Source organism: Rissa tridactyla, unplaced genomic scaffold (assembly GCF_028500815.1).
Source record: "Rissa tridactyla isolate bRisTri1 unplaced genomic scaffold, bRisTri1.patW.cur.20221130 scaffold_37, whole genome shotgun sequence".
In the NCBI taxonomy this organism is placed as follows: Eukaryota; Metazoa; Chordata; class Aves; order Charadriiformes; family Laridae; genus Rissa; species Rissa tridactyla.
In genome coordinates this window covers 641,235-665,582 of record NW_026529584.1, presented here as the reverse complement: position 1 = coordinate 665,582, position 24,348 = coordinate 641,235, and the positions used below count along the sequence as shown (strand labels likewise).

The 24,348-nt window shown below is 54.6% G+C and overlaps 2 protein-coding genes across 2 annotated transcripts; one reads left to right on the top strand and one right to left on the bottom strand.

Moving 5' to 3' along the window:
- Positions 1–7,840: 7,840 nt before the first annotated feature.
- Positions 7,841–8,794, top strand: LOC128903483 (olfactory receptor 14J1-like). The gene has a single exon (XM_054187496.1). The coding sequence runs from the start codon at positions 7,856–7,858 to the stop codon at positions 8,792–8,794; it is 939 nt and encodes a 312-aa protein (XP_054043471.1). The 5' UTR covers positions 7,841–7,855.
- A 6,566-nt stretch (positions 8,795–15,360) lies between these two features.
- Positions 15,361–24,048, bottom strand: LOC128903463 (olfactory receptor 14A16-like). Its single transcript, XM_054187473.1, has 2 exons — positions 23,986–24,048; positions 15,361–16,305 (listed from the first exon to the last, which is right to left on the bottom strand). Exons 1-2 carry the CDS (start codon positions 24,046–24,048, stop codon positions 15,361–15,363), a joined length of 1,008 nt encoding a protein of 335 aa, XP_054043448.1.
- Between the last annotated feature and the right edge of the window lie 300 nt (positions 24,049–24,348).

Sequence of the window (24,348 nt, the reverse complement as noted above, 5' to 3'; positions counted from 1 at the left end):
CTAGTTTAAAGCCCTGTCGATCAGCCCCACAATCTCTTGAGCAAAGACCCTCTTCCCCCTTTGAGAAAGGTGTCTCCCAGGTGATGCCAGCAAGCCCGGTGCCGTGTAGGCCATCCCATTGTCAACAAAAATGAAATTGTGGTGGTGACACCAGCCATGGAGCCACGGATTAATAGACTGGATCCGTCTGTTTCTTCCATTGTCACTGCCTGCAACTGGAAGGAGTGAGGAAAAAATAACCCGTGTCCCAGATTCCCTCACCAACCTTCCCAAGGCCCTGAAGTCCCCTTTGATTGCTCTTGGTCTATGAGTCGCAGCTTCCTCTCCACCTACAAGGAAGATCAGTAATGGGTAATAGGCTGAGGACTGTATCAAGCGAGGAAGTTTCCTGGTGATGTCCTTCACCCGGGCTCCAGGAAGACAGCAGACTTCTCTATGAGGAGGGTCTACCCGGCATATTGGACCCTCTGTTCTCCTCAGGAAGGAGTCACCAACGACCATAACCCTTCTTTTCTTCCTTGGGGTTGTGGTTGTGATACGGGTGGTACACCATTCTGACTGTGGAGACATCTCTGGTGTGGATTGCCCATCATCCACATCCTCATTTGACTGGCCTTCCTCAACCAGAACCTCATATCTGTTGTTCAGAGGTACCGGGGTGGGGGACAAGGTGGGCAAGGAGGGAGTTCGCCTCCTGCCCTGACCATGAATTTCCCTCCATTCACTCTTTGCATTTAGGCTTCTGTCTTCTGCCTGACAGGGCAGGATACAGGGGTCCCTGGATCCCGGTGACTTTCTGATAGGTGCTCCTGCTTCTGTTTCAAGGAGGGCAGAACCTGGCTCCACCAGTCTGTGTCTTGTTCAGCCTCCCTAATGCTCCTTAACCTTTTGACTTCCTCTCACAGCTCTGCCACCAGGCTGAGCAGATGGTTCACCTGTTCACAAGGCACACAGCAGCTGTTACAGCTGCCCCGCGTTACCAGTGAAAGGCTCTGGCACCCCCTGCAGCCTGTGACCTGGACGGCTGTATGTTCCTGTGGGAGCTCTCTCTGGGTTCCCACATCCATCCTGGCTAAGGTTGAGAGCACGACCTTCTGCCGGGTGGAGACCAGAGCTAAACTCCATCCGAGAGGGTGATGACCACCTTGTTGTGGTGCTCCCCGGTGACGCCCTGGGTGATGCCCATGCGCTGCATGCTTACTCAGTGCGCAGTGACCAGGTCGCTGTGGTCCCAAAAGGCTTCTTTTATGAGGGGGGAAGTGGTCCCAGCGAGTACGCCTCCTTTAGATCTGCTGCCCGTGGTGCTGGCTCTGCCCACACCTCCTCAGCAGACCACCCACGAGCGGCCGGTTTCCGGCACAGGCTGGCCGCTTTTCCTCACTTCAAAAAGCTCCCAAAGGAGCCCCTCGCTGGCCCTTTTTGCCATGATTCCCTTCCCCAGTGTGGACTTACCTGCACAGAGATGGTCACCTCAGCAACTTTCTGTGTGTGCAACTCGATTTAGGAAACTGTTGTAAGTCTTGTGGTTGCGAGTGTCTGATTCGATTCAGGAAACTGTCGTACGTGTCCGGTGAACCTTTCCTTTTTTGAATCTTTAAATATGTCACTGTGTTGGTTATAGCAAATTTTGATAAATCACTTTGAGAACTGGCAAATGGTGAAGTATTGTTAGAATCGTATGACTTAACCCCGTGTTACTAAATCTGAAATTGCTGCCACCTCAAAGTTGGGCAGGATCCCAAATCAACATTCACAACGAGACTGGACATGAGGAGAAAGAAATGTCCCATGAAGGACAGTGCTGTGACTCCTGAGGTCACCCAGAGGGAGCCTGGATCAGCGCAACGCTGGGTGTTCCAAGGAACAGGCAGGGAGGAAGAAGAGCTGTCAGGAAAGGCGAGGAGATGCCCCAGTGGGAGGAAGGGGAGGAAAGAGGTTGGGTGTCCACAGCCTGCAGGTCTTTGTCCCCTTGGCTGTGGCTGTTGTCTTTGCTACCAAGGCCTGAAAGGAGACACCTTAATCTCAGGGAACCGGGGCCTCACTGCTTCCTTGCACCCCCCAGGGAGGCTGGGAGGTGTGGTGCCGTTGTCCTTCACTGGGCATTGCCTACCCAACACCTCACCGCCCCGGGAGGAGCCCTGAGCCAGTGTGAGGGACAGGATCCCCCTTCCCAGGGCTGGCCGCTTGGCGAGATAAAATACATCACGGCTTTACTCAGCATCAGCTCCACCTGCACAGTGCCTTTGCCTCCCTGTAATCACAGCCTCCAGTTGCCTGCTCAAACAAATCCATGGGGAGGCTTGGTCTGTCATGGCCCTCAGTGGGGACAATTAATGCTCCAAGACACTTTGGCGTTTGCTTCGGACTTGAATTCCTGCACAGGTTGTTCAAGCTCCTCTCAGTATCTGGCATTCCTGGGCTCAGCAGCAAATGCCCCATGGGGCTCGTTAAAGTGCAGAAAGCCCTAAGGAGCCACAGCTCTGCCATGATTTTCTTCAGGGCTTCTAGCCTGGTACAGCTCAGTGGAGAGGTCTCAGGAGTCTACTTAAAGTGGAAGGTTTCAAGAAGCACTTAATAAAAAGGTAATTTTTCGTTTGGAAAGGGCTTTTCATTAGTCCTTTTATTTTTCCAGAGGAAATGCTTGCAGCTTTCTCCAACTGATACTGAACCAGAGGGTCTCCTAAGGAGGACCGGAGAGGTAGCAACTGCCATCTCCTCGAGGTCCCCCACTGTACAGACAACTTGCCCCCCCACCTCCTCCTCCCCACCGTTTCTCTTGGGGCTGCCTGGGACTTGCATTCTTTTCCTACACCAGACTTGTGCGCTGAGTCTGCAGCTGAATGTTCACAGCTCCTTTGCACCAATTCCTGCCCGATTCTCCCGGAGACTTGGCTGTAAATAGACAAGGGATTCTTATTAAATTTGAACAGCCAGAAGGAAAAAATTATACCAATTAATTAAAGAAACCCAATGCATTCCTCCACTATATGCCAAGTCCAAGCCTCCAATAAGCTCCACCTTCCTCAAACCACCACCATAAAAGAAATACGTTGGAGAGATTGATAGGAAATTCTAAATATACGCACAGTTAGTGAGTTGGCTAAAGAGACAGTGTGGCAGATTAAGTAAACTGTGCCTTATTCTTGGCCAACTTTCCATCCCAGAGCCTTGTCACCAACTCATGTCTCTAGCGATGTCCCTGCCCATGTTACATTATGTGCTTGTTAAACAAAACTTTTCTTCTCCAGCAAACTCGGGCAAAACTCTTCCTTGGAGACAGTCTCTCCTCAAGGTCCCCCTGCAACCATACGGTGAATTGAGATGCAAGAATAAACTCATTACAGTTCCTTCATGTTAAGAAGCTCCCAGGGGAAAGTCACGCAGTGTGGAGGGCCCTGGTGGGAATAAAGAGCCTTGGAGGTTCAGCAGGGTCTGCTGAGGGCTGTGGGTGATGAAGCTGCTTCAGGAAATGGAAGCGTGCCTCCCTGGGGGCTGATTGGAGCAGAAAACCAGAGGCAGTGATTTCAGGGTGACAAAGAAAGGAGGCAGAGACATCCTGTGTGCTGTAGCCCCCTGGATGTGCCCTGCCAAGCCAAGGGGCCCAGTGCTAATCCCCAGCTCATTGCAATGGGGATGCTTTTGGCCATCACCACATGAGCTTTCCCTCTGCTCACCACCAGGGCCCATACACGCTGAGTGCCTTCCACACTCTTGCCCCTCAGACTCGGCACGACGCAGCTCCCCCTAAGCCTTTGCCTGGACACTAACCCTAATCCCTCACCTGCAGCTCTCATCTGTAGCCCTTCCCTGAACACTAACGCCAAAGCTGAAACCCTCACCACATGCCTCACGCCTAAACCCAAACCCAGCTCCCTCGTCCTGTCACCAACTCAGAGATACTTATTGGAGAGGCCAAGACTGGTGGCAGCCTGTGCTGCAGCGTTCAGCCCCTGGTGGAATTCATGATCTGAAGGGATATATGCCAGCTGAAAACTACAGTCAAGACCCTAAACCTTGGGAAAGGAACTCTCAGCTGTTTTAGTCACTGGTAAATGGGACACGTGTGACCCTCTGGAAGTGCAACAAGGCCACGTCCAAGGTCCTGCACCTGGGTCGGGGCAATCCCCAGTATCAATAGAGACGGACTGCTGAATGGATTGAGAGCAACCCTGTAGAGAAGGACTTGGGGATGCTGGTGTGTGAAACATTGGACAAGAGCCGTCAACGTGCACTTGCAGCCCAGAAAGCCAGTCATAGCCTGGGCTGCATCTACAGAAGCGTGCCCAGCAGGTGGGGGGAGGGGATTCCCCCTCTCTACTCCGGTCTCATAGAACTTCATCTGGAACACTGTGTGCAGTTCTAGAGGCCCCAGCACAAGAAAGACATGGACCTTATAGAGCGGGTCAAGAAAAGGATCACCAACAACCATTGGAGGGCTGGAAGACCTCTCCTAGGAAGAAAAGCTGAGAGAGTTGAAGTTATTGAGCCTGGAAACAGAAAAGCTCCAAGGAGACCTTCTTGCGGCTTTTGGACATCCTAATGGCCTAATGGATGTCATGATGAAGGTGGAAAGTGCCACTGTCACCATCTCAGAAACACCAAGGGAAGGGCCAACAAGGAAATGGTGAAAAAGAGTTGGTTCTTTGTATGGGAGGGGATGAGGATGATCCAAGAGAAGAACTTGAGAGTGGAAAAAGAGTGGAAAAGGGCATGAAAGGTGAATAGAATCATAGAATTGGCTTGGTTGGAAGGGACCTTTCAGATCACCTACTCCAACCATCAACCTACCTCTGACAAAAGCCATCACTAAACCATAGCTCTAAGCACTATGTCTGTCCGTCTTTTAAATACCTCCAGGGATGGTGCCTCAACCACTTCCCTGGGCAGCCTGTTCCAATGCTTAATAACCCCCTCAGTGTAAAAAGTTTTCCTAATATCCTGTATAAACGTCCCCTCATGCAACTTGAGGCTGTTTCCTCTTGTCCAGTTCCCTCTTACTTGGGAGAAGAGACGGATCCCTACCTCTCTACAACCTCCTTTCTGGGAGTCGTAGACAGTCAGAAGTCTCCCCTCAGCCTCTTTTTCTCCGGCTAAACAATTCCATGTCCCTCAGCTGCTCCACATAAAATGATTGTCCAGATCCCTCACCAGCTCCATTGCCCTTCTCTGGACCTGCTCCAGCACCTCAATGTCTTTTTTGTGGTGAGGGGCCCAAAGCTGGACACAGTACTCCAGGTGGGGCCTCACCAGTGCCGAGTACAGGGGGACGATCACTTCCCTACTCCTGCTCACCACACTGTTCCTGATACAGGCCAGGATGCTGTTGGCCTTCTTGGCCACCTGGGCACACTGCTGGCTCATATTCAGCCGGCAGTCAACCAACACCCCCAGGTTCTTTCCTGCAGGGCAGCTCTCCAGCCACTCCTCCCCAGGCTTGTAACACTGCATGGGGTTGGTGTGACCCAAGTGCAGGACCCGGCACTTGGCCTGCTTGAACCTCATACCATTGGCCTTGTCCCATTGATCCAGACTCTCCAGATCCCTCTACAATGCCTTTCTACTTTCAAGCAGGTTGACACTGCCACCCAACTTGGTGTCATCTGCAAACTTACTGAGGGTGCACTCAATCCCCTCATCCAGATCATTGATAAAAATCTTAAAGTGAACTGGCCCCAATACCGAGCCCTGGGGAACAAGCATCAGGGTGACCATCTGCACACAAACATTAACAGCTGACCAAATGGAGCTTGAGTCCAGGGGCAGCTGGAGAAACGCTGGGATTTGGCCAACAGAAATGTCTTGAAGTCTTTCAAGGAGAAGTGGCCAGTCCTGCATCCCGGGGAAGAATAACCCCAATGCAGCAGGACAGGCTGGGACCTGATGTGCTGAGCAGTGACCCTGCGGAGACGGGGCTGGGCACCCTGAGGGACGCCTCATGAGCCATTGATGCACGCTCACTATGAACAAGGCCGGCTGCCTACGGGGCTGCAGGAGGAGGAGCGTGTGCCCCCCAGGCAACTTGAGTCACCTTCCCCTTTGACTCAGCACTGCTGTGGCCCAACGCACACAGCTGTGTCCCAGTGTGCGGCTCCCCATTTTGGAGAAGTGGAGAGGACCTGGAGAGTGTCCAGAGGAGGTCTGCCACGATGGCCTTTAGGGCCCAGTGCACATGTGCTTGGTGGAGAGGCGGAGGGACCTGGGCTTCTCTGGCCCAGTGGCAGGGAGGCTCTGGGCACTATTGGAATAGCCTGAGACTGGTTGAAGGGTTGTTTGTGAGATGATGGATCTTTTCTTTGGTGGGAAACAGCAGGAGAAAGAAAAAATGCAAGAAAGGGCAGCTTGGGAGGTGGAGACTGGACACCAGGAGAAAGAAATGCCACTGCAAGGGCAGCGCTGTGCTGCAACAGATCACCCAGAGGGAGTCGGGATCAGCCCAAGGCGTTGTGTTTCAGGAACAGCCAAGGACGATGGAGAGAGATGAGTAAAGGCAGTGAGATGCTGAGGGGAGAGCAAGACGGGGAAGCAGGGGGGATGTCTGCAGCCTGCAGGGGAAGAGGAGCAGATGTGGGACACCATAGCACAGCCTGTGGTGGAGATGATCAAGGGAGTTGGCAAGGCTGAAAGCCCCCAACAGTGCTTATGTCTTTCTCCTCTTGGCTGTGGCTGTTGTCGGTGCCACCAAGGCTACCAGAAGACACCTCATCCTTACAGCACTAGGGCCTTAGCGCCTCCTCTTCCCCACCCGGGAGCCGTCATTCTGTCTTTCTGCCCTTGGCATTGCACGTCCTCCCATCACAATGCCCCAGGAAGAGCCCTGAGCTGTGCTTGTGGGGCAGGATCTCCCTTCCCAGGGGCTGGAGGCCAGGGCTTGGCCCTTTGCCTTCCTCTCACACATTCAGCATTAGCCAGCATCAGAGACACCTCTCCATTGCCTTTGCCTACCTGCCCTCACTGCCTCCAGTTTTCCCTCGAACGAGCCCCCAGGAGCCTTTGGCAGTAATGGCCCTCAGTGGGACCCATTAACGCTCCAAGAAACTTTCAAAATTACATCTGACGTTGACTTCTGGAGAGGTTTCATCAGCCTCCCCTGTGTCTGAGCTTCAGGGACTCAACACCAAAACCACCAGAGAGGTCAATAAAATGCCTTGGGCTGGTCCTGCTCAGTACAGAAATGGGGGTTGGCCGGGTGGCAGGAATCCGTGTTCGCTGCTCGGGATGGGCATCGGGGGGTAAGCAATTGTACTGCATCACTCCTGGTTTCCTATATTCTTTTGCAATGATTGTTATTTTCTTTCCCGTTACTAGTCTATCAAACTGTCTCTATCTCAACCCATGAGATTTTTATTCCTTTTTCTCCCTCTTATCCCTATCCCTCTGCAGGGGGTCAGGGGGGAGTGAGTCAAAAGCTGCGTGGTCTTTCCCACCCAACAAGGCTGAGGAGTGAGCTGGCTCTGCTCATGTCACTGCAGTTTGAGGACAACCAGGAGTTTCCTTGAGGTTTTCCTGCAGGAATATGCTGAGCAGCTCCTCTGCGTTACAACTGGATTACAGATGAGGTAACTAGTGAATGGCAGAAGCTGTAACCCCTTTCCCCAATCCCCGCTGCTGTGGAGCAGGGATGACTCCTTGGGAGCCCACAAGCAGAGCTCTGCTCCTCACGGCACACTTGGCCAGCAACAATGAGAGCTCCAACAAGGGCAATGCAGAAAGCTCCTGGAAAAAAGGACGCAGGCACAGTGTGTTTCCGCAGCTTGGGTTTGGAAGGGCAGGCAATGGGAAGAGATTTGCTCAGAGCTGTCCTGACTTGTGAGTGGGCTTTCCTCCTTTGGCAGTACCTCGGGAACAAAGGGATGCGATGTCCAACGGCAGCTCCATCACCCACTTCCTCCTCCTGGCATTCGCAGACACGCGGGAGCTGCAGCTCTTGCACTTCTGGCTCTTCCTGGGCATCTACCTGGCTGCCCTCCTGGGCAATGGCCTCATCATCACTGCCGTAGCCTGTGACCACCGCCTCCACACCCCCATGTACTTCTTCCTCCTCAACCTCGCCCTCCTTGACCTGGGCTGCATCTCCACCACTCTGCCCAAAGCCATCGCCAATTCCCTCTGGGACACCAGGGCCATCTCCTACTCAGGATGTTCTGCCCAGGTCTTTCTGTTTCTACTTTTGATAACATCAGAATATTGTGTTCTCACCGTCATGGCCTACGACCGGTATGTTGCCATCTGCAAACCCCTGCACTATGGGTCCCTCCTGGGCAGCAGAGCTTGTGTCCACATGGCAGCAGCTGCCTGGGGCAGTGGCTTTCTCCATGCTCTGCTGCACACTGCCAATACATTTTCAATACCTCTCTGCAAAGGCAATGCTGTGGACCAATTCTTCTGTGAAATCCCCCAGATTCTCAAGCTCTCCTGCTCACAATCAGACTACCTCAGGGAAGTTGGGCTTATGGTGTTTGGTTCCTTTTTTTCTTTTGCATGTTTTGTTTTCATCGTGGTGTCCTATGTGCAGATCTTCAGGGCTGTGCTGAGGATGCCCTCTGGGCAGGGACGGCATAAAGCATTTTCGACATGCCTCCCTCACCTGTCCGTGGTCTCTCTCTTTATCAGTTTTGGCATGTTTGCCTATCTGAAGCCCCCCTCTGTCTCTTCTCCAGTTCTAGACCTAGTGGTGTCAGTTTTGTACTCGGTGGTTCCTCCAGCAGTGAACCCCCTCATCTACAGCATGAGGAACCAGGAGCTCAGGGATGCCCTTAGGAAACTATTGCAATATACTGTATTTCAGCAACGATGAGGTAACTGTCTTTCTCCTATGACTCCCAGCATATTCACTGAAAACAGCAGGACGACCTTTTGTTCATAACCTTCCTTCCTTCCTTCCTTCCTTCCTTCCTTCCTTCCTTCCTTCCTTCCTTCCTTTCTTTCTTTCTCTCATTATTCCTTCCTTCCTTGCTGCCTTCCTTCCTTGCTGCCTGCCTGCCTTCCTTCCTTCCTTCCATTTCTTCCTTCTTTCCTTTCATTCCTTCGTTCCATTGTTCCTTCATTCCTTTGTTCATTCGTTCCTTTGTTCATTCGTTCGTTGGTTCCTTCCTTCATTTCTTGCTTCCTTCCTTGTTTTGTTCCTTATTCCTGCCTTGCTTTCCTTCCTTGCTCTCATTCCTTGCTTTCCTTCCTCTCTTTCTCTGTTTCTCTTTTTTCTCTCGTGCTCTTTTTTTAGTCTTCCAATAATATTTTTCCTAATCTCACTTCTTAAGCATTCAGGTGTTGTTTCTTGCCCAATGACCTGATGTACATGAGAAGCCAGACTCCCTCCATACTTGAAACAAAATAAAGGCAGCAGCAGAAAATCAAGCCGTGAATGAATGCTTTATTTTGCTTTGCTTACACACGCAGCTTTGGCTTTACCTGGGCTGAGCTGGGAAGTGCTCGGGAGAGGAAAACACCAGTGCAGAGCTCAGCTGTGTGAGTGTGAAGGCTGGGTGCACACAGCAGTGTTCTCACACAGCCAGGCCTTCTGGAGAGACAGGAAGGACCAGCAGAGCAGGACCTGCTCTGTGCCACGGTCCCTGGACACCCCGGGGAACCTGCCCCAGGGTAATCGTCACCAACCAGCCCCTCACAGCTGCAGCAACAGCCACTCACCTCAGCTCAGAGAGCTGCTCTGTCCCTCCATGGAGGGACACAAAATGACTGCATCAGAAGTTTGTTCTTGCATCACAGACTTAGGAATACACATTTCATGTGTGTGATGAGATGAATTTGAGGGAGCACAAGTGCCAGCAGCTACTCCTAGGAGTGTCCTGTTGTGGGAAACTCAGTTTCCCGAGATCACTTCAGGTTTGGAGTAACATCCGCTGGGTAACCACCACTGCCATGTGCTCCCTTGGGTGTAGGTCATAGAGACATCGAATCATAGAATCACAGCATGGTTCGGGGCTGCCAGCGCACATTGCCAGTTCATGTTCAGTTACTCCAGCCCCAGCATCCTCACGCCCGTCTCTGCAGGGCTGCCCTCAATCCCTTCGTCAACACACTCCATGAGTCTCCTGCACTGCTCACAGCTTCATGGGATGCTCTTCCAGCAGCTGCCAGGGTGACTGGAGTCCCCCAGTAGATCTCAGCCTCTGAGTGTGGTGCTTCCTGGAGGTGAAGTAAGAACGCTTCGTCAAAAGGCTCCTCTTGCTCGGGTGGCCTGTAGCAAACCCCAGCCGTGAGGATTCCAGCTGCACAAGGGTGCTCAGCTCCTCCTCTTTGTTCCCCAGGCTGCGTGCGTTGGTACAGAGGCACTTCAGCTGGGCCACTGACCATGACAACTTCTTTAGAGGAACACACCCCAAATCCTATGAAGCATTTCACAGCCGTTTCCCTGTGGGTTCCGAACACACCAGCAGCCCCTGGCCCTTCTCTCTTCCTAAAAACTCCATCCCTTTCCCGGTCAATCCAGTCTGACATGCAACTGGCCTCTTTTACACCATGTTCTGCCTCCCCCCTCTTGGTTCCTCCCTGCTCCCCCTTCCGCTGCATGTCCCTCAGGGCTTTGCACAGCTCTATTCATTCCTGCATCCCTCCCAGACCAGGCTCCCTCTGACTCACAACGTTCTCATTTCAAACGGCCACTGGATCTTCCTGGAGGTGCCACCTGGACTTTCTTGATGGCCCACCAATTCCTGGGACTGGCAAAAGTTCTTTCTTGCCATGGACTCCATGGTTCTTTTCTCAAGTTTGTGGCTCAGTGCACTCTGCTTCTGCTTTCCCCTTTTTTCTCCCCGTTTCCCCATTAACAAGGTCCCCGCTCAGATGACCTTGCTGGAATAAACACTCCCCCTCTCACACGCCTCCATCCCTCAGCGTGACTGACCACCTTTGGTTCCCATCGCTGCCTCCCTGAGCCTTTGCCTCAGGTTTGGGGCCCTGCACCTTATTCTTGATGGCCACTCGGCCTGACAGCTGCCCCGCCCACCAGCTTCCGGCAGAAGTCCCGCCCCCTCTCCTCTACCGGGCCTCTGCTCTCTTCTGATTGGCTGCCAGCACCGGCCACCCCGGCTGGGTAGACCCGGAAGTGCATCAGATCCGGAAGGCCCTTCCCCTGCATGCACGGGGGCCACCATTGTGGTTTGTCCATCATTTTAAATTGAATAAATCCTTCTTCAGTAAGATTTAGTGTAGTGAAGAATTACAGTTTAAATGTGAACGGAAGCAGAAGGAAAAGGCCGGGTGGGGGCCCCCCACTTTACCAGGCTGCAGAACAAGCCCTGACAGGGTGGGCTGGGGGGAATTCAAGAGGGCGGAGGGGTGCCCGAAAGGTGGTGGGGCACGGACACGCTGGAACATGCCCAGGGGCTACGGCCCCCTTCTAGGAGGGGTGAGCAAGTGACGGAGAGGGGGGTCAGTACTGGCTTGGGTCCCCCCAAAAGACGAGCAGGCAGCAAATAGGTTGGTATGTGCTTGTGAGGAGCTGCTGCCTGAGTAGCCAACAGGCCAAGAGGAGGCTTCTGGTCTGTGCAGGAGCTTGTGAGGAGTCGTATCTCAGAGGTGAGCAGACAGCAAGCAGGGGGAGATGTGGGGGTCAGGTCTGTGGTGCCTGAGTAGCTGATAGAGCAGGAGGAAGGCCAGGGCTCCTGTAGGGGCTGGTGAGGTCACTGGTGCTGGTGTAGCTGATAGGAGACACGTGGCTCAGGCTTGTCCTTGTGATGTCACTCTTGGCTGAGTAGCTGATAAGGCAGGCCCAGGTGCACAGCTCGTGTAGGTGCCTGTGAGGTCACTGATGCCTGTGCAGACGAGAGGCCAGGAGCTGTCACCTGGCTTGTGGATGTCTCTGCGATGTCACTGGTGCCTGAGAAGCCCAGGAGAAACATGTCTTGTGTTGGGTGTTTTGAGGTCCCAGGTACCTGAGAAGCTGGTAGGCAAGGACTAAGCCCCCATCTTGTGTAGGTGTTTGCAAGGTCACCTGTGACCGCTGAGCTGATAGGCCAGGAAGAGGCCCATGGGTTGTGTAGGAGCTGGTGAAGTCACTGCTGCCCGCGTACCTGGTAGGGCAGGAGCAGGAACATGGCCTGTGATTTCCCCACTGCCTGTGTAGCTTTTAGGAAGGAGCCGATGTACGGTTTTTGTGGGTGCTTCTGATGTCATTAAAATGGACCTTTCCTTGACAGAACACATCAGAGGTTGACTCAGCATCAGAGCCATCTGACTTTAACTTCTCAAGTGGTTTGTTCACTCTCCTCACAGTAACTTAGGTTCATGGGAGTCAGCACCAAATACATCACATGGTCGTTAAAATGCAAAAAGCTCTGATGAGCCATGCCTTTCCCCATAAGATTCTTCAAGTCTTCAAGCCTTGTACAGCCAGTTGGAGAGGTTTCAGGACTTTAAAGAGGGAGATTTCAATGAATATCCAAAGGGAAAGGACTTTTTGAGATTTTTGGTTTGTTTTTGCGTTCTTTTTTGCCAGCTGACAGAATAAGTGTTGCCAACATTCTTCAGCTGATATTCATCCAGGGTGCCTCCTAAGGAGCTCTGGACATGTAGGAAAAGCTGTCTCCTTGATGGCAAACACCGTATAGACAGTTCCTCCTCACCGCCCCAACCCCGCCATTTCTCTCCGTGGCCACCTGGCCATGATTTTAACATCACAATGTTAAAATCTAACCTTTTAGAACGGAAATCTGTAGTTGAACGTTACAGCTCCTGGGCACCACTTCCCACCTGCTTTTCTTAGAGAACTGGCTGCACACAGGCACGGAAGTGTTTTTCTTAATTATGCTCAAACAAAAGTACAAAGTGATGCAGCCTGATAAAAAATATAACACAGTGCTCCAGAGAATGCTAATTTCTTGTCCTGAGGTTAATACACTTCCTGAAAATGCCCTTTTTGGCATCATGGGAAAACATCTTCATTTTATGAAACGTATTCAATCATCTCGGCTGGTGAAAATGTGCTCTTATTTTTTTAAATGTGGAAAACAATTCCTCAGCTTCTCAGGCAGACCTCAGTTGCTCAACGCCCCAGTTACCTGATGCATTTGCCTGGGACTGGCAGCCAGCACATGAGAGCTGAGGGACACCAGAGCCCCCAGCAGCTGCACAGGGAAGCTGGGCAGAGGTTCTCAGGGCATCTGCACTGGCAAGAGGCACCTGGGTCCCTACAGCTGAGGACATTTGTGTCCCGTTAAATGCATCCCACCTGAAAATCTGAAAATCACTTTCCCTTCCAAATGGAGACAGCACACAAAATCGCCCCTCTAAGTCTGCAACGTTAAAACATAACTAAACCAAAGAAGGAGGATGAGAACAGAGGACTGTAATTCCAGAAGGGTAAGTTCTTTTCTCTCCTTTAGAACTTGTTCTTAATTTCTTTTTTGTTTCGTTTTGTTGACATTTTCTAAACATTTCCCTTATAATCAGACCCAGCCCGTTACAAAAGACACCCATCTGTCCCACATGGAGCCCATTGCATCCCAAAACACTCCCTGCCCAGGACTGGCCAGGTCACTCCTGACTGCTTGCAAGGAGCGAGTCGCACGCTCAAGAGCTCTCGCCTGATGGAGGGAAGCAGGGGCCCAGCTTCAGTGAAATGCTCAGAATAGCCAAATCTCATCACACCTGTGTTACAGGCACTTCTCAAAGGAGTTTTTAGACCATCCAGCCACAGTTCCTTTCCATTGTCTGCAGGAAGTTCTGTCTGTGTGTGAGAGAGACAGGTACAATTGTTCAGCAAAAAACATTTCCTACTATCCACTTGGATTCTGAGGAACTGCTCTATTTTTATTCACATAGTTTATCTCTCTTCTCCTGTGTCTCTGTCCCTTCTTCTCCGTCTGCCTTTCCTGCCTTTCCAGCGCTCTCATCGGAATGATTCATTGGCTGGCTGAGTTGCTTAGGGAAGGAGAGATCTGTGGGTGTCATCTGGGTGTCCCAGATCTCCACACCTCCTTTGCCTTCTCCCTGGTGCAGATGAGAAGAACAGCCCAGTCTGAGCTGGCCCTACAGCAGTGCCCACTACATGGTGCTGCAGAGCTCTGGGCATTCATATCACGCTCCCAGCCCCTCCGAGGAGCACAGAAACTTCCTGGGTGCAGAGAAGGGGTATCAGCCTCCCCACTGGCCCCAGGGTTGGAGGCTGGACATTGCCTGAGGATATGTAGGACAGTGATGCTCCTTGCCCCTCTTCTCCGGTCCGGGATATCCTAATCCCCATCTGCTCTCCAGGACAGCAGAAGAATCCTGCTCCTGGGGCTCCTCAGGCAGCTCCTGCTCCCCAGTGACAGAACAGCCTGCCCTGAGCTGGTGCAGCCAGAAAGATGGTTTTCTTTCTCATTCATTCCTGCTCCACACACGCAGCCTGTCCTGCTCTTCTCTTGGGATGTCCCTGTTCCCCAGAGAGGCTTTTCCCAGGGGAATGCATCTGTGCTGGCCTGGCCGGCTGTTCCTGGCCCCCTTTCCTGAGCTCCCTGCAGGGCCCTGAGCTGGTGCTGCTGCTCTGCAGAGCAAGGTGGCTGTGGTGCCCTGAGACCATGTGGTGACTATGGATTGGCTGTGCTGGTCAAGCTGGATGCAGACCTAAACTAAACAAAGAGAGGGGATCCTTGCACGCAGGAACTCTCTCCGCAGGTTGTGGCAGGTGCTCAGAGCATGTTGAAACAGGGCATTTTAAAGGTCACAGTGTGTTCGGATGTGTCCCTAGATCCAGGTCATGGCTCTTCATTGAAGGTGGTATGAATCACATTCCAGGCTCCCTTCCCTGCACCTGCTGTGCCTCCCCTGCCTCTCTTGGGATTGCAGAGCCAACATTAGCCTGTGTATTCTTTACCAAGTGGCTCCACTTGGCTTTTTGAAGTTGCATTTGCTGCCCACCCCCAGGCACAGGGTGTCTGTAAATATCCCCTCTTCTCTCCTGGTGGGAGACAGGACGATGGGCAACTGCCAGCAGCCCTCTCACATGTGGGACAGTCACAAGCAGAAGCATCCTGACCATTCACCATCTCCAGGGGCACTGCACACCCACAACTGAGAGCTGACACATCCCCCTGTGAGCTTGTCCCCATGAGCCCATGGAGAACCCAAGCACAGCATCAGGCCCTTTTGGAGTGCAATTCCTCGTGGGTATTCCTGACTCCAGCTAAAGAAAGAAGATCTCAGTCTTTGGACCATGCACTGAGGACATCTCCTTTTCTTAGAGGCTACGTAGTGATCGACACATTCAATGGAGGCCTTTGGGTCAGTCGGACTGGGGTGGTGCCGCTGGAGAAGCGGGATAAATTCAATTATTCGTGTACAGATACAACAATCACTGGAAAATGCCCAAAGCAAAGAAGCTGCCCAAGAAGAATTGGCGATTACTTGTAAAGAGCGATGGGTGGCTTAGTCCTGCTGAAATATGACCAAGTGAATCAGTTTCCTCAGGGCATCCTTGAGCTCCTTGTTCCTCATGCTGTAGATGAGGGGGTTCACTGTTGGAGGCACCACTGAGTACAGAACTGCCACCACCTGGTCCAGGGAAGGGGAGGAGAGGGAGGGGGGCATCAGGTAGGCAAACATGGCAGTGCTGGCAAAGAGAGAAACCACGGCCAGGTGAGGGAGGCACGTGGAAAAGGCTTTGTGCCGTCCGTGCTGTGAGGGCATCCTCAGCACAGCCCTGAAGATCTGCACATAGGACAGCACAATGGAAACAAAGCAGCCAAAGACTAAACAAAGACTAAATACAAGGACCCCAACCTCCCTGAGGTAGGAGTCTGAGCAGGAGAGCCTGAGGATCTGGGGGGCTTCACAGAAGAACTGGTCCAGAGCATTGCCACGGCAGAGCGGTAGCGAAAAGGTATTGGCAGTGTGCAGGACAGAATTGAGAAAACTACTGCCCCAGGCAGCTGCTGCCATTTTGAAACAAGCTCTGCTACTCATGAAGGTGCTGTGGTGCAGGGCTTTGCAGATGGCAACGTAGCGGTCATAGGCCATGACAGTGAGAAGGAAATATTCTGCTCCAAGCAAGAAGAAGAGAAAGAAGACTTGGGCAGCACATCCCGAGAAGGAGATGGCCCTGGTGTCCCAGAGGGAGTTGGCCATGGCTTTGGGCAGAGTGGTGGAGATGCAGCCCAGGTCGAGGAGGGCGAGGTTGAGGAGGAAGAAGTATATGGGGGTGTGGAGGCGGTGGTCACAGGCTACGGCAGTGATGATGAGGCCATTGCCCAGGAGGGCAGCCAGGTAGATGCCCAGGAAGAGGCAGAAGTGCAAGAGCTGCAGCTCCCGCGTGTCTGCGAATGCCAGGAGGAGGAAATCAGCCTCAGAGCTGCTGTTAGATATCTGGCGCCTCTTGGCCCAGGGTCGTGTCCAATGAGGAAGAGAGTGACAAGTTAGAGTAGACTTCTCCAAGGAAAACCTACTTCGTTTGTTGTAGAAATCCCCGACAATGCCTCTGTCTTTTCAGAAATGCCTTGCTGTGGCTCCCTTTTCCTTGAGCTGTGGTTGGTACTGGCTGAGGTTGGCAGGAGAGCAGGGGCTCTGCTGAGGTCCCTGGAAAAGCCACGTCTGCCCTGCAGCAACTGTTAAATAGGAACACGGGGTGATTTTAGATTAAATGTGATTTTCAGATTAAATCTGCTTGTGATAGAAAAGAGCATTGTCACTCCCAATTCACCTGACTCCAGAGCAGAGCTCTGGAGATTTTGTTTTGTTATTTTTGTTCGACTTGCCCCAGCACTCGAGCAAAGTGTTTTTAAGGCAGAAATTTTTTGCATTTCTGCTGTACTGAAAGTGAAATATTGTGGGTCCCGAGTGACAAAGGGGCTGTACCTTAGTGCAGAGTGAGGAGATGTGTCTTCTCCATGGGGCTCCTAGATAACAAAGAGATGCCATGGGAGAGCTGAGCCCTGGTGGAGGGCAGCGCAGTCCAGCAGGACCCCCCAGGAAAAGAAAGGAATGTCCTAAAGATGGGGTGTTCTGCTCATTGCCAGCCCCGCACAGTGCAATGCCCAGAGCCCACAGCCTTGGCGGGGATAAAGGCAGCACGGACTGATGGGGAAACATGTACAAATGCCTTGATGTTTCTGCAGAGGGAAGCGGGACAGGGACAGGCCGATGGTCACTCAGCAGTTTCTCCTCCCCAGGGGTCGGGTGTCTAATCATAGAATCACAGAATGATAGGGTTGGAAGGGCCCTCTGGAGATCATCTAGTCCAACCCCCTGCCAGAGCAGGGTCACCTACAGCAAGTTGCACAGGAATGCGTCCAGGCGGGGTTGGAATGTCTCCAGAGTTGGAGACTCCACCACCTCCCTGGGCAGCCTGTGCCAGGGCTCTGCCACCCTCAAAGTAAAGAAGTTCCTCCTCATGTTTAGGTGGAACTTCCTATGCTCAAGTTTGTGCCCATTACCTCTTGTCCTGTCCCCGGGCACCACTGACAAGAGCCTGGCCCCATCCTCCTGACAGCCACCCTTTGAGTATTTATAAGTGCTGATAAGGTCCCCCCTCAGCCGTCTTTTTTCCAGACTGAAGAGACCCACATCCCTCAGTCTTTCTGCATAAGAGAGGTGTTCCAGCCCCCTCAGCATCTTGGTAGCCCTTTGCTGCACCCTCTCCAGCAGTTCCCTGTCCTTCTTGAACCGGGGAGCCCAGAACTGGACACAGTGCTCCAGGTGCAGCCTCAGCAGGGCAGAGTAGAGGGGGAGGATGACCTCCCTCCACCTGCTGGCCATACTCTTCTTGATGCACCCCAGGATGCCATTGGCCTTCTTGGCCACAAGGTCCCATTGCAGGCTCATGGTCATCCTGTTGTCCCCCAGGACTCCCAGGTCTCTTTCCACAGAGCTGCTCTCCAGCAGGTCAGCCCCCAACCTGTCCTGGTGCACGGGGTTATTCCTCCCCAGGTGCAGCACCCGACACTTGCCCTGGTTGAATTTCATGAGGCTCCTCTCTGCCCAACTCTCCAGCCTGTCCAGGTCTCTCTGGATGGTGGCACAGCCTTCCGGTGTGTCAGCCACCCCCCCAGCTTTGTGTCATCAGTGAACTTGTTGAGGGTGCACCCTATCCCTTCATCCAGGTCGCTGATGAAGATATTGAAGAGGACTGGACCCAGCACTGACCCCCGGGGAACACCACTCCTCACGGACCTCCAACTAGACTCTGTGCCCCTAATCACCACCCTCCGAGCTCTGTCTTTCAACCAGTTTTCAATCCACCCCACTGTCTACTCATCTAACCCACACTTCCTAAGCTTCCCTATGAGGATGCTGTGGGAGACGGTGTCGAAAGCCTCGCTGAAGTCAAGGTAGACACCATCCACTGCCCTCCCCTCATCTATCCATCCAGTCACACCATCATAGAAGGCTATTGGGTTAGTCACACAGGATTTCCCCTTGGTGAATCCATGTTGACTACTGCCCATAGCATTCTTTTCCTCCACATGCCTTGAGATGACGCCCACAACGAGCTGTTCCATCATCTTTCCAGGGATGGAGGTGAGGCTGACCAGCCTGTATTTCCCTGGCTCCTCCTTCTTGCCTTTTTTGAAGACTGGAGGGTCGTTGGCTTTCCTCCAGTCCTCAGGCACCTCGCCTGTTCTCCAGGACCTTTCAAAGATAATGGAGAGCGGCCCAGGAATGACATCCACCAGCCCCCTCAGCACTCTCGGGTGCATCCCATCGGGGCCCATGGACTTGTGAATATCTGATTGATCTAATTGATCCCTCACTCGATCCTCCTCAACCCAAGGGAAGTCTTCTTTCCCTGTTACTTCCCACAACGCCTGGGACTCCTGAGGGCTGGGCCAAGCAGTAAAGACCGAAGCAAAGAAGGCATTCAGTAACTCCGCCTTCTCCGCATCCTCTGTCCCCATGGCTCCTGTCTCATTCAACAGTGGGCCCACAAATTCTCTGCTCTTCCTTTTGCTTCCAATATACCCGTAGAAGCCCTTCCTGTTGAGCTTGACATCCCTGGCCAGGTTTAATTCCAAGGCGGCCTTGGCTTTCCTTGTTTCATCCCTGCACGCTCTGGCAGCATTCCTGTAATCCTCCCAAGGGGTCAGTCCCTTCTTCCACGTAGTGTAGACTTCCTTCTTCCACTTGAGCTTTTTCAGAAGCTCCCTGCTCAACCATGCAGGTCTCCTGTGTCCCTTGGCCGATTTCTTTCTCTTAGGGATGCACCGATCCTGAGCTTGGAGGAAGTGGTCTTTGAATACCAACCAGCTCTCTTGAGCCCCTTTGCCTTCCAGACCCCCAGCCCAGGGGATCTCTCCAAGCAGTTTGGGTAGCCATGATCCTGAACTCCATCATTTCATGATCACTACAACCTAGGGTGCCCCCAACCTTAACGTCCCCCACCAGTCCCTCTGTGTTTGTCAGTACCAGGTCCAGGAGTGCTCCTCTCCTTGTTGGCTCCTGCACCACCTGTGTCAAGAAGTTGTCATCAATGCACTGGAGGAGCTTCCTGGACTGTGCGTGCCTGGCTGCGTGGTCTGCCCAGCAGATATCGGGGTGATCGAAGTCCCCCATGAGAACCAAGGCCTGCGATTGCGAGGCTACCTTCAGCTGTCTCTAGAAAGCCTCATCAGCTTCCCCATCCTGATCAGGTGGCCTGTGATAAACACCCACAACAGTGTCCCTCATGTTGGCCTGCCCCTTAATCCTCACCCATAAGCTCTCGACCCTCTCGTCATCCGCCCCTAGTGAGAGCCCGATGCATTCCAAATGCTCTCTCCCATGGAGTGCAACTCCACCACCATGCCTCGCTGGCCTGTCTTTCCGGGAAAGGACGTAGCCACCCATGACAGCATTCCAGTCATGTGAGCTGTCCCACCACGTCTCAGCGACTGCAATGAGATCGTGGCCCTGCGACCGCGCACAGATCTCCAGCTCTTCCTGCTCATTCCCCACGCCGCGTGCACTGGTGTCTCAGCATTTCAGAGAGGGAGTCGTGTGTGTAGTTGTGACCCTTGAGATGTGCTGTGCCTTCTGGCTACCAGAAATACTGGCACACTGGCCCACGAGAGCTGAGCAACTGCGCCCTGGCAGCTCCCCAGCAAGCCCAGGACCATCCCCACCCCACTTCAAATCCAGTTCAAAGCCTCTCACTGAGCCCTGAGAACTCAGGGAGTTACCAGGGATTCAGGGAGTCATACTGGGAGCACTGGGACCGCACTGGGAGCACTGGACGGAGTCAGGGGGTCATAATGGGAGCACTGGGACCGCACTGGGAGCACTGGGGGGACTCAGACAGTCCTACTGGCAGCACTGGGACCACACTGGGAGCACTGGGGGGAGTCACGGTGTGATACTGGGAGCACTGGGATGTCACTGGGAGCACTGGGGTGAGTCAGACTCTCATAATGGGAGCACTGGGACCGCACTGGGAGCACTGGGGAGAGTCAAGGGGTCATACTGGGAGCAAAGGAACAGCAATGGGAGCACTGGGGGGAGTCAGCGAGTCATACTGGGAGCACTGGGACCGAACTGGGAGCACTGGGGTGAACCAGAGAGGCATACTGGGAGCACTGGGATCGCACTGGGAGCACTGGGGGGAGTCTGGGGGTCATACTGGGAGCACTGGGAACGCACTGGGAGCACTGGGGGGAGTCAGGGAGTCAAACTGGGAGCACTGGGACCACACTGCAAGCACCGGGGGGAGCCAGGGGGACTTACTGGGAGCACTGGGACCGCACTTGGAGCAATGGGGTGCATCAGGGAGTCATACTGGGAGCACTGGGACCGCACTGGGAGAACTGGGGGGTCAGGGAGTCATACTGGGAGCACTGGGAACACACTGGGAGCACTGGGGGGAGTCAGGAATTCATACTGGGAGCACTGGGACCACACTGGGAGCACTGCGTGGGACCAGGGAGTCATACTGGGAGCACTGGGGTCGCACTGGGAGCACTGGGGGGGACGAGGGAGTCATACTGGGAGCACTGGGATCGCACTGGGAGGACTGGGGAGACTCAGGGGGTCTTACTGGGAGCACCCGGACCGCACTGGGAGCACTGTGGGGAGTCGGGTGGTCATACTGGGAGCACTGGAAACACACTGGGAGCACTGGGGGGAACCAGAGAGGCATACTGGCAGCACTGGGACCCCAATGAGAGCACTGGGGGGAATCGGGAATTCATACTGGGAGCACTGGGACCGCAGTGGGAGCACTGGGGAGAGTCAAGGGGTCATACTGGGAGCACTGGGACCACACTGGGAGCGCTGGGGGGCAGCAGGGAGTCATACTGGGAGCACTGGGATGTCACTGGGAGCAGTGGGGGGAGTCAGACTCTCATACTGGGAGCACTGGGACCGCAGTGGGAGCACTGGGGGGAGTCAGGGAGTCATACTGGGAGCACTGGGACCGCACTGGGAGCACTGGAGGGCACCAGGGAGTCATACTGGGAGCACTGGGATGTCACTGGGAGCAGTGGGGTGAGTCAGGGAGTCACACTGGGAGCAGTGCAACCGCACCGGGAGCACTGGGGGGAGTCAGGAAGTCATACTGGGAGCACTGGGACAGCCCTGGGAGCACTGGGGGCGTCAGGAATTCATACTGGGAGCACTGGGACCGCACTTGGAGCACTGGGGGGAGTCAGGAGGTCATACTGGGAGCACTGGGACCGCATTGGGAGCACTAGGGGGCACCAGGGAGTCATACTGGGAGCACTGGGATGTCACTGGGAGCAGTGGGGGGAGTCAGACTCTCATACTGGGAGGACTGGGACCGCAGCGGGAGCACTGGGGGGGACTATGGGGTCATACTGGGAGCACTGGGACAGCATTGGGAGCACTGGGGGGAGTCAGCGAGTCATGCTGGGAGCACTGGGATTGCACTGTGAGCACTGGGGGGAGTCAGGGGGCCATACTGGGAGCACTGGGACCGCACTTGGAGCACTGGGGGGAGTCAGGAATTCATGCTGGGAGCACTGGGACTACACTGGGAGCACTGGGGGGAACCAGAGAGGCATACTGGGAGCTGGGACAGCACTGGGAGCACTGGGGGGCGTCATGGGGTCATACTGGGAGCACTGGGAACACACCGGGAGCTCCGGGGGTAGTCCGGGAGTCATACTGGGAGCACTGGGATCGCACTGGGAGCACTGGGGGGAACCAGAGAGGCATACTGGGAGCACTGGGGCCGCACTAGGAGCACTGGGCGGAGTCAGGGGGTCATACTGAGAGCACTGGGACTGCACTGGGAGCACTGGGGGGAGTCAGGGTGTCATACTGGGAGCACTGGGAACGCACTGGGAGCACTGGGGGGAGTCAGGAATTCATACTAGGAGCACTGGGACCACATTGGGAGCACTGGGGGGGACCGGGGATTCATACTGGGAGCACTGGGATCGCACTGGGAGGACTGGGGAGACTCAGGGTGTCTTACTGGGAGCACTGGGACCGAAATGGGAACACTGCGGGGAGTCAGGGAGTCATACTAGGAGCCCTGGGACCGCACTTGGAGCACTGGTGGGAATCAGGAATTCGTAATGGGAAGACTGGGACCACAGTGGGAGTACTGGGGCGAGTCAGGATGTCATACTGGGAGTACTGGGACTAAACTGGGAGCACTGGGCGGGACCAGGGAGTCATACTGGGAGCACTGGGATCGCACTGGGAGGGCTGGGGGGGACCAGAGAGGCATACTGGGAGCAATGGGACCGCAGTTGGAGCACTGGGGGGAGTCGGGAATTCATACTGGGAGCACTGGGACCGCAGTGGGACCACTGGGGAGAGCCAGGGGTTCATACTGGGAGCACTGGGACAGCACTGGGAGCACTGGGGGGACTCAGGGAGACTTACTGGGAGCACTGGGAACGCACTGGGAGCACGGTGGGAGTCAGGAGGTCATACTTGGAGCACTGGGACAGCCCTGGGAGCACTGGGGGCGTCAGGAATTCATACTGGGAGCACTGGGACAGCACTGGGAGCACTGGGGGGAGTCAGGAGGTCATACTGGGAGCACTGGGACCGCACTGGGAGCACTGGGGGGCACCAGGGAGTCATACTGGGAGCACTGGGATGTCACTGGGAGCAGTGGCGGAGTCAGACTCTCATACTGGGAGGACTGGGACCGCAGCGGGAGCACTGGGGGGAGTCAGCGAGTCATGCTGGGAGCACTGGGACCGAACTGGGATCACTGGGGGGAGTCAGGGGGCCATACTGGGAGCACTGGGACCGCAGTTGCAGCAATGGGGTGTATCAGGGAGTCATACTGGGAGCACTGGGACCGCACTGGGAGCACTGGGGGGAGTCAGGAATTCATACTGGGAGCACTGGGACCACACTGGGAGCACTGGGGGGAACCAGAGAGACATACTGGGAGCTGGGGGAGCACTGGGAGCACTGGGTGGCGTCGTGGGGTCATACTGGGAGCACTGGGAACACACCGGGAGCTTCGGGGAGAGTCCAGGAGTCATACTGGGAGCACTGGGATTGCACTGGGAGGGCTGGGGGGAACCAGGGGGAGTTACTGGGAGCACTGGGACCGAAATGGGAACACTGGGGGGACTCAGGGAGTCATACCGGGAACACTGGGACCGCACTGAGAGCGCCGGGGGGAGCCAGGGAGACATGCTGGGAGCACTGGGACCGCACTCGGAGCACTGGGGGTGTAAAGGGGTCTTACTGGCAGCACAGGGATCTCACTGGGAGCACTGGGGGAGTCAGGGGGTCAGACTGGGAGCACTGGGACAGCAGTGGGAGCACTGGTCGGAGTCAGGGTTCATACTGGGAGCACTGGGACGTCACTGGGAGCACTGGGGGAGTCTGGGGGTCATACTGGGAGCACTGGGACCGCAGTGGGAGCACTGGGGGGAGTCATGGTGTCATACTGGGCGCACTGGGACCACACTGGGAGGACTGGGGGGAGTGAGGAGGTCATACTGGGAGCACTGGGACTGCGCTGGGAGCACTGGGGGGAGTCACGGTGTCATACTGGGAGCACTGGGACAGCACTGGGAGCTCTGGGGGGAGTCAGGGAATCATACTGGGAGCAGTGGGACCGCACTGGGAACGGGCTAAGCTGGTCCATACTGGGATCACTGGCCCGTACTGGGATGGCTGGTCCGCAGCTGCCCGTACCCCATCTCCCGTCATCCCCTTCGCCAGAAGTGGGTCCGGTTTCTGGAGGAAAAGGAGCTGAAGCTGGAGCCTCTGGTCCTCTGCAGGCACTGTGGGCCTGCCCTGCCCAGCCAGGGTCTGGCTGTGGGGTGAGGAGGGCTGTGTGTGCTGCCTCTTTGGAGCCCCCTCTCAGGAGAGAGGTGGGCAGCTGTGCTGGACCTGAGCTCAGCTCACGGCCCTGCACCGCACACCCACCCGAGACATGACCCCTCCCCACCGCCATGTCTTTGGGCTCTGGTTTCCTCCAGCCACACTCAGGGAGACACTAAAGCACCT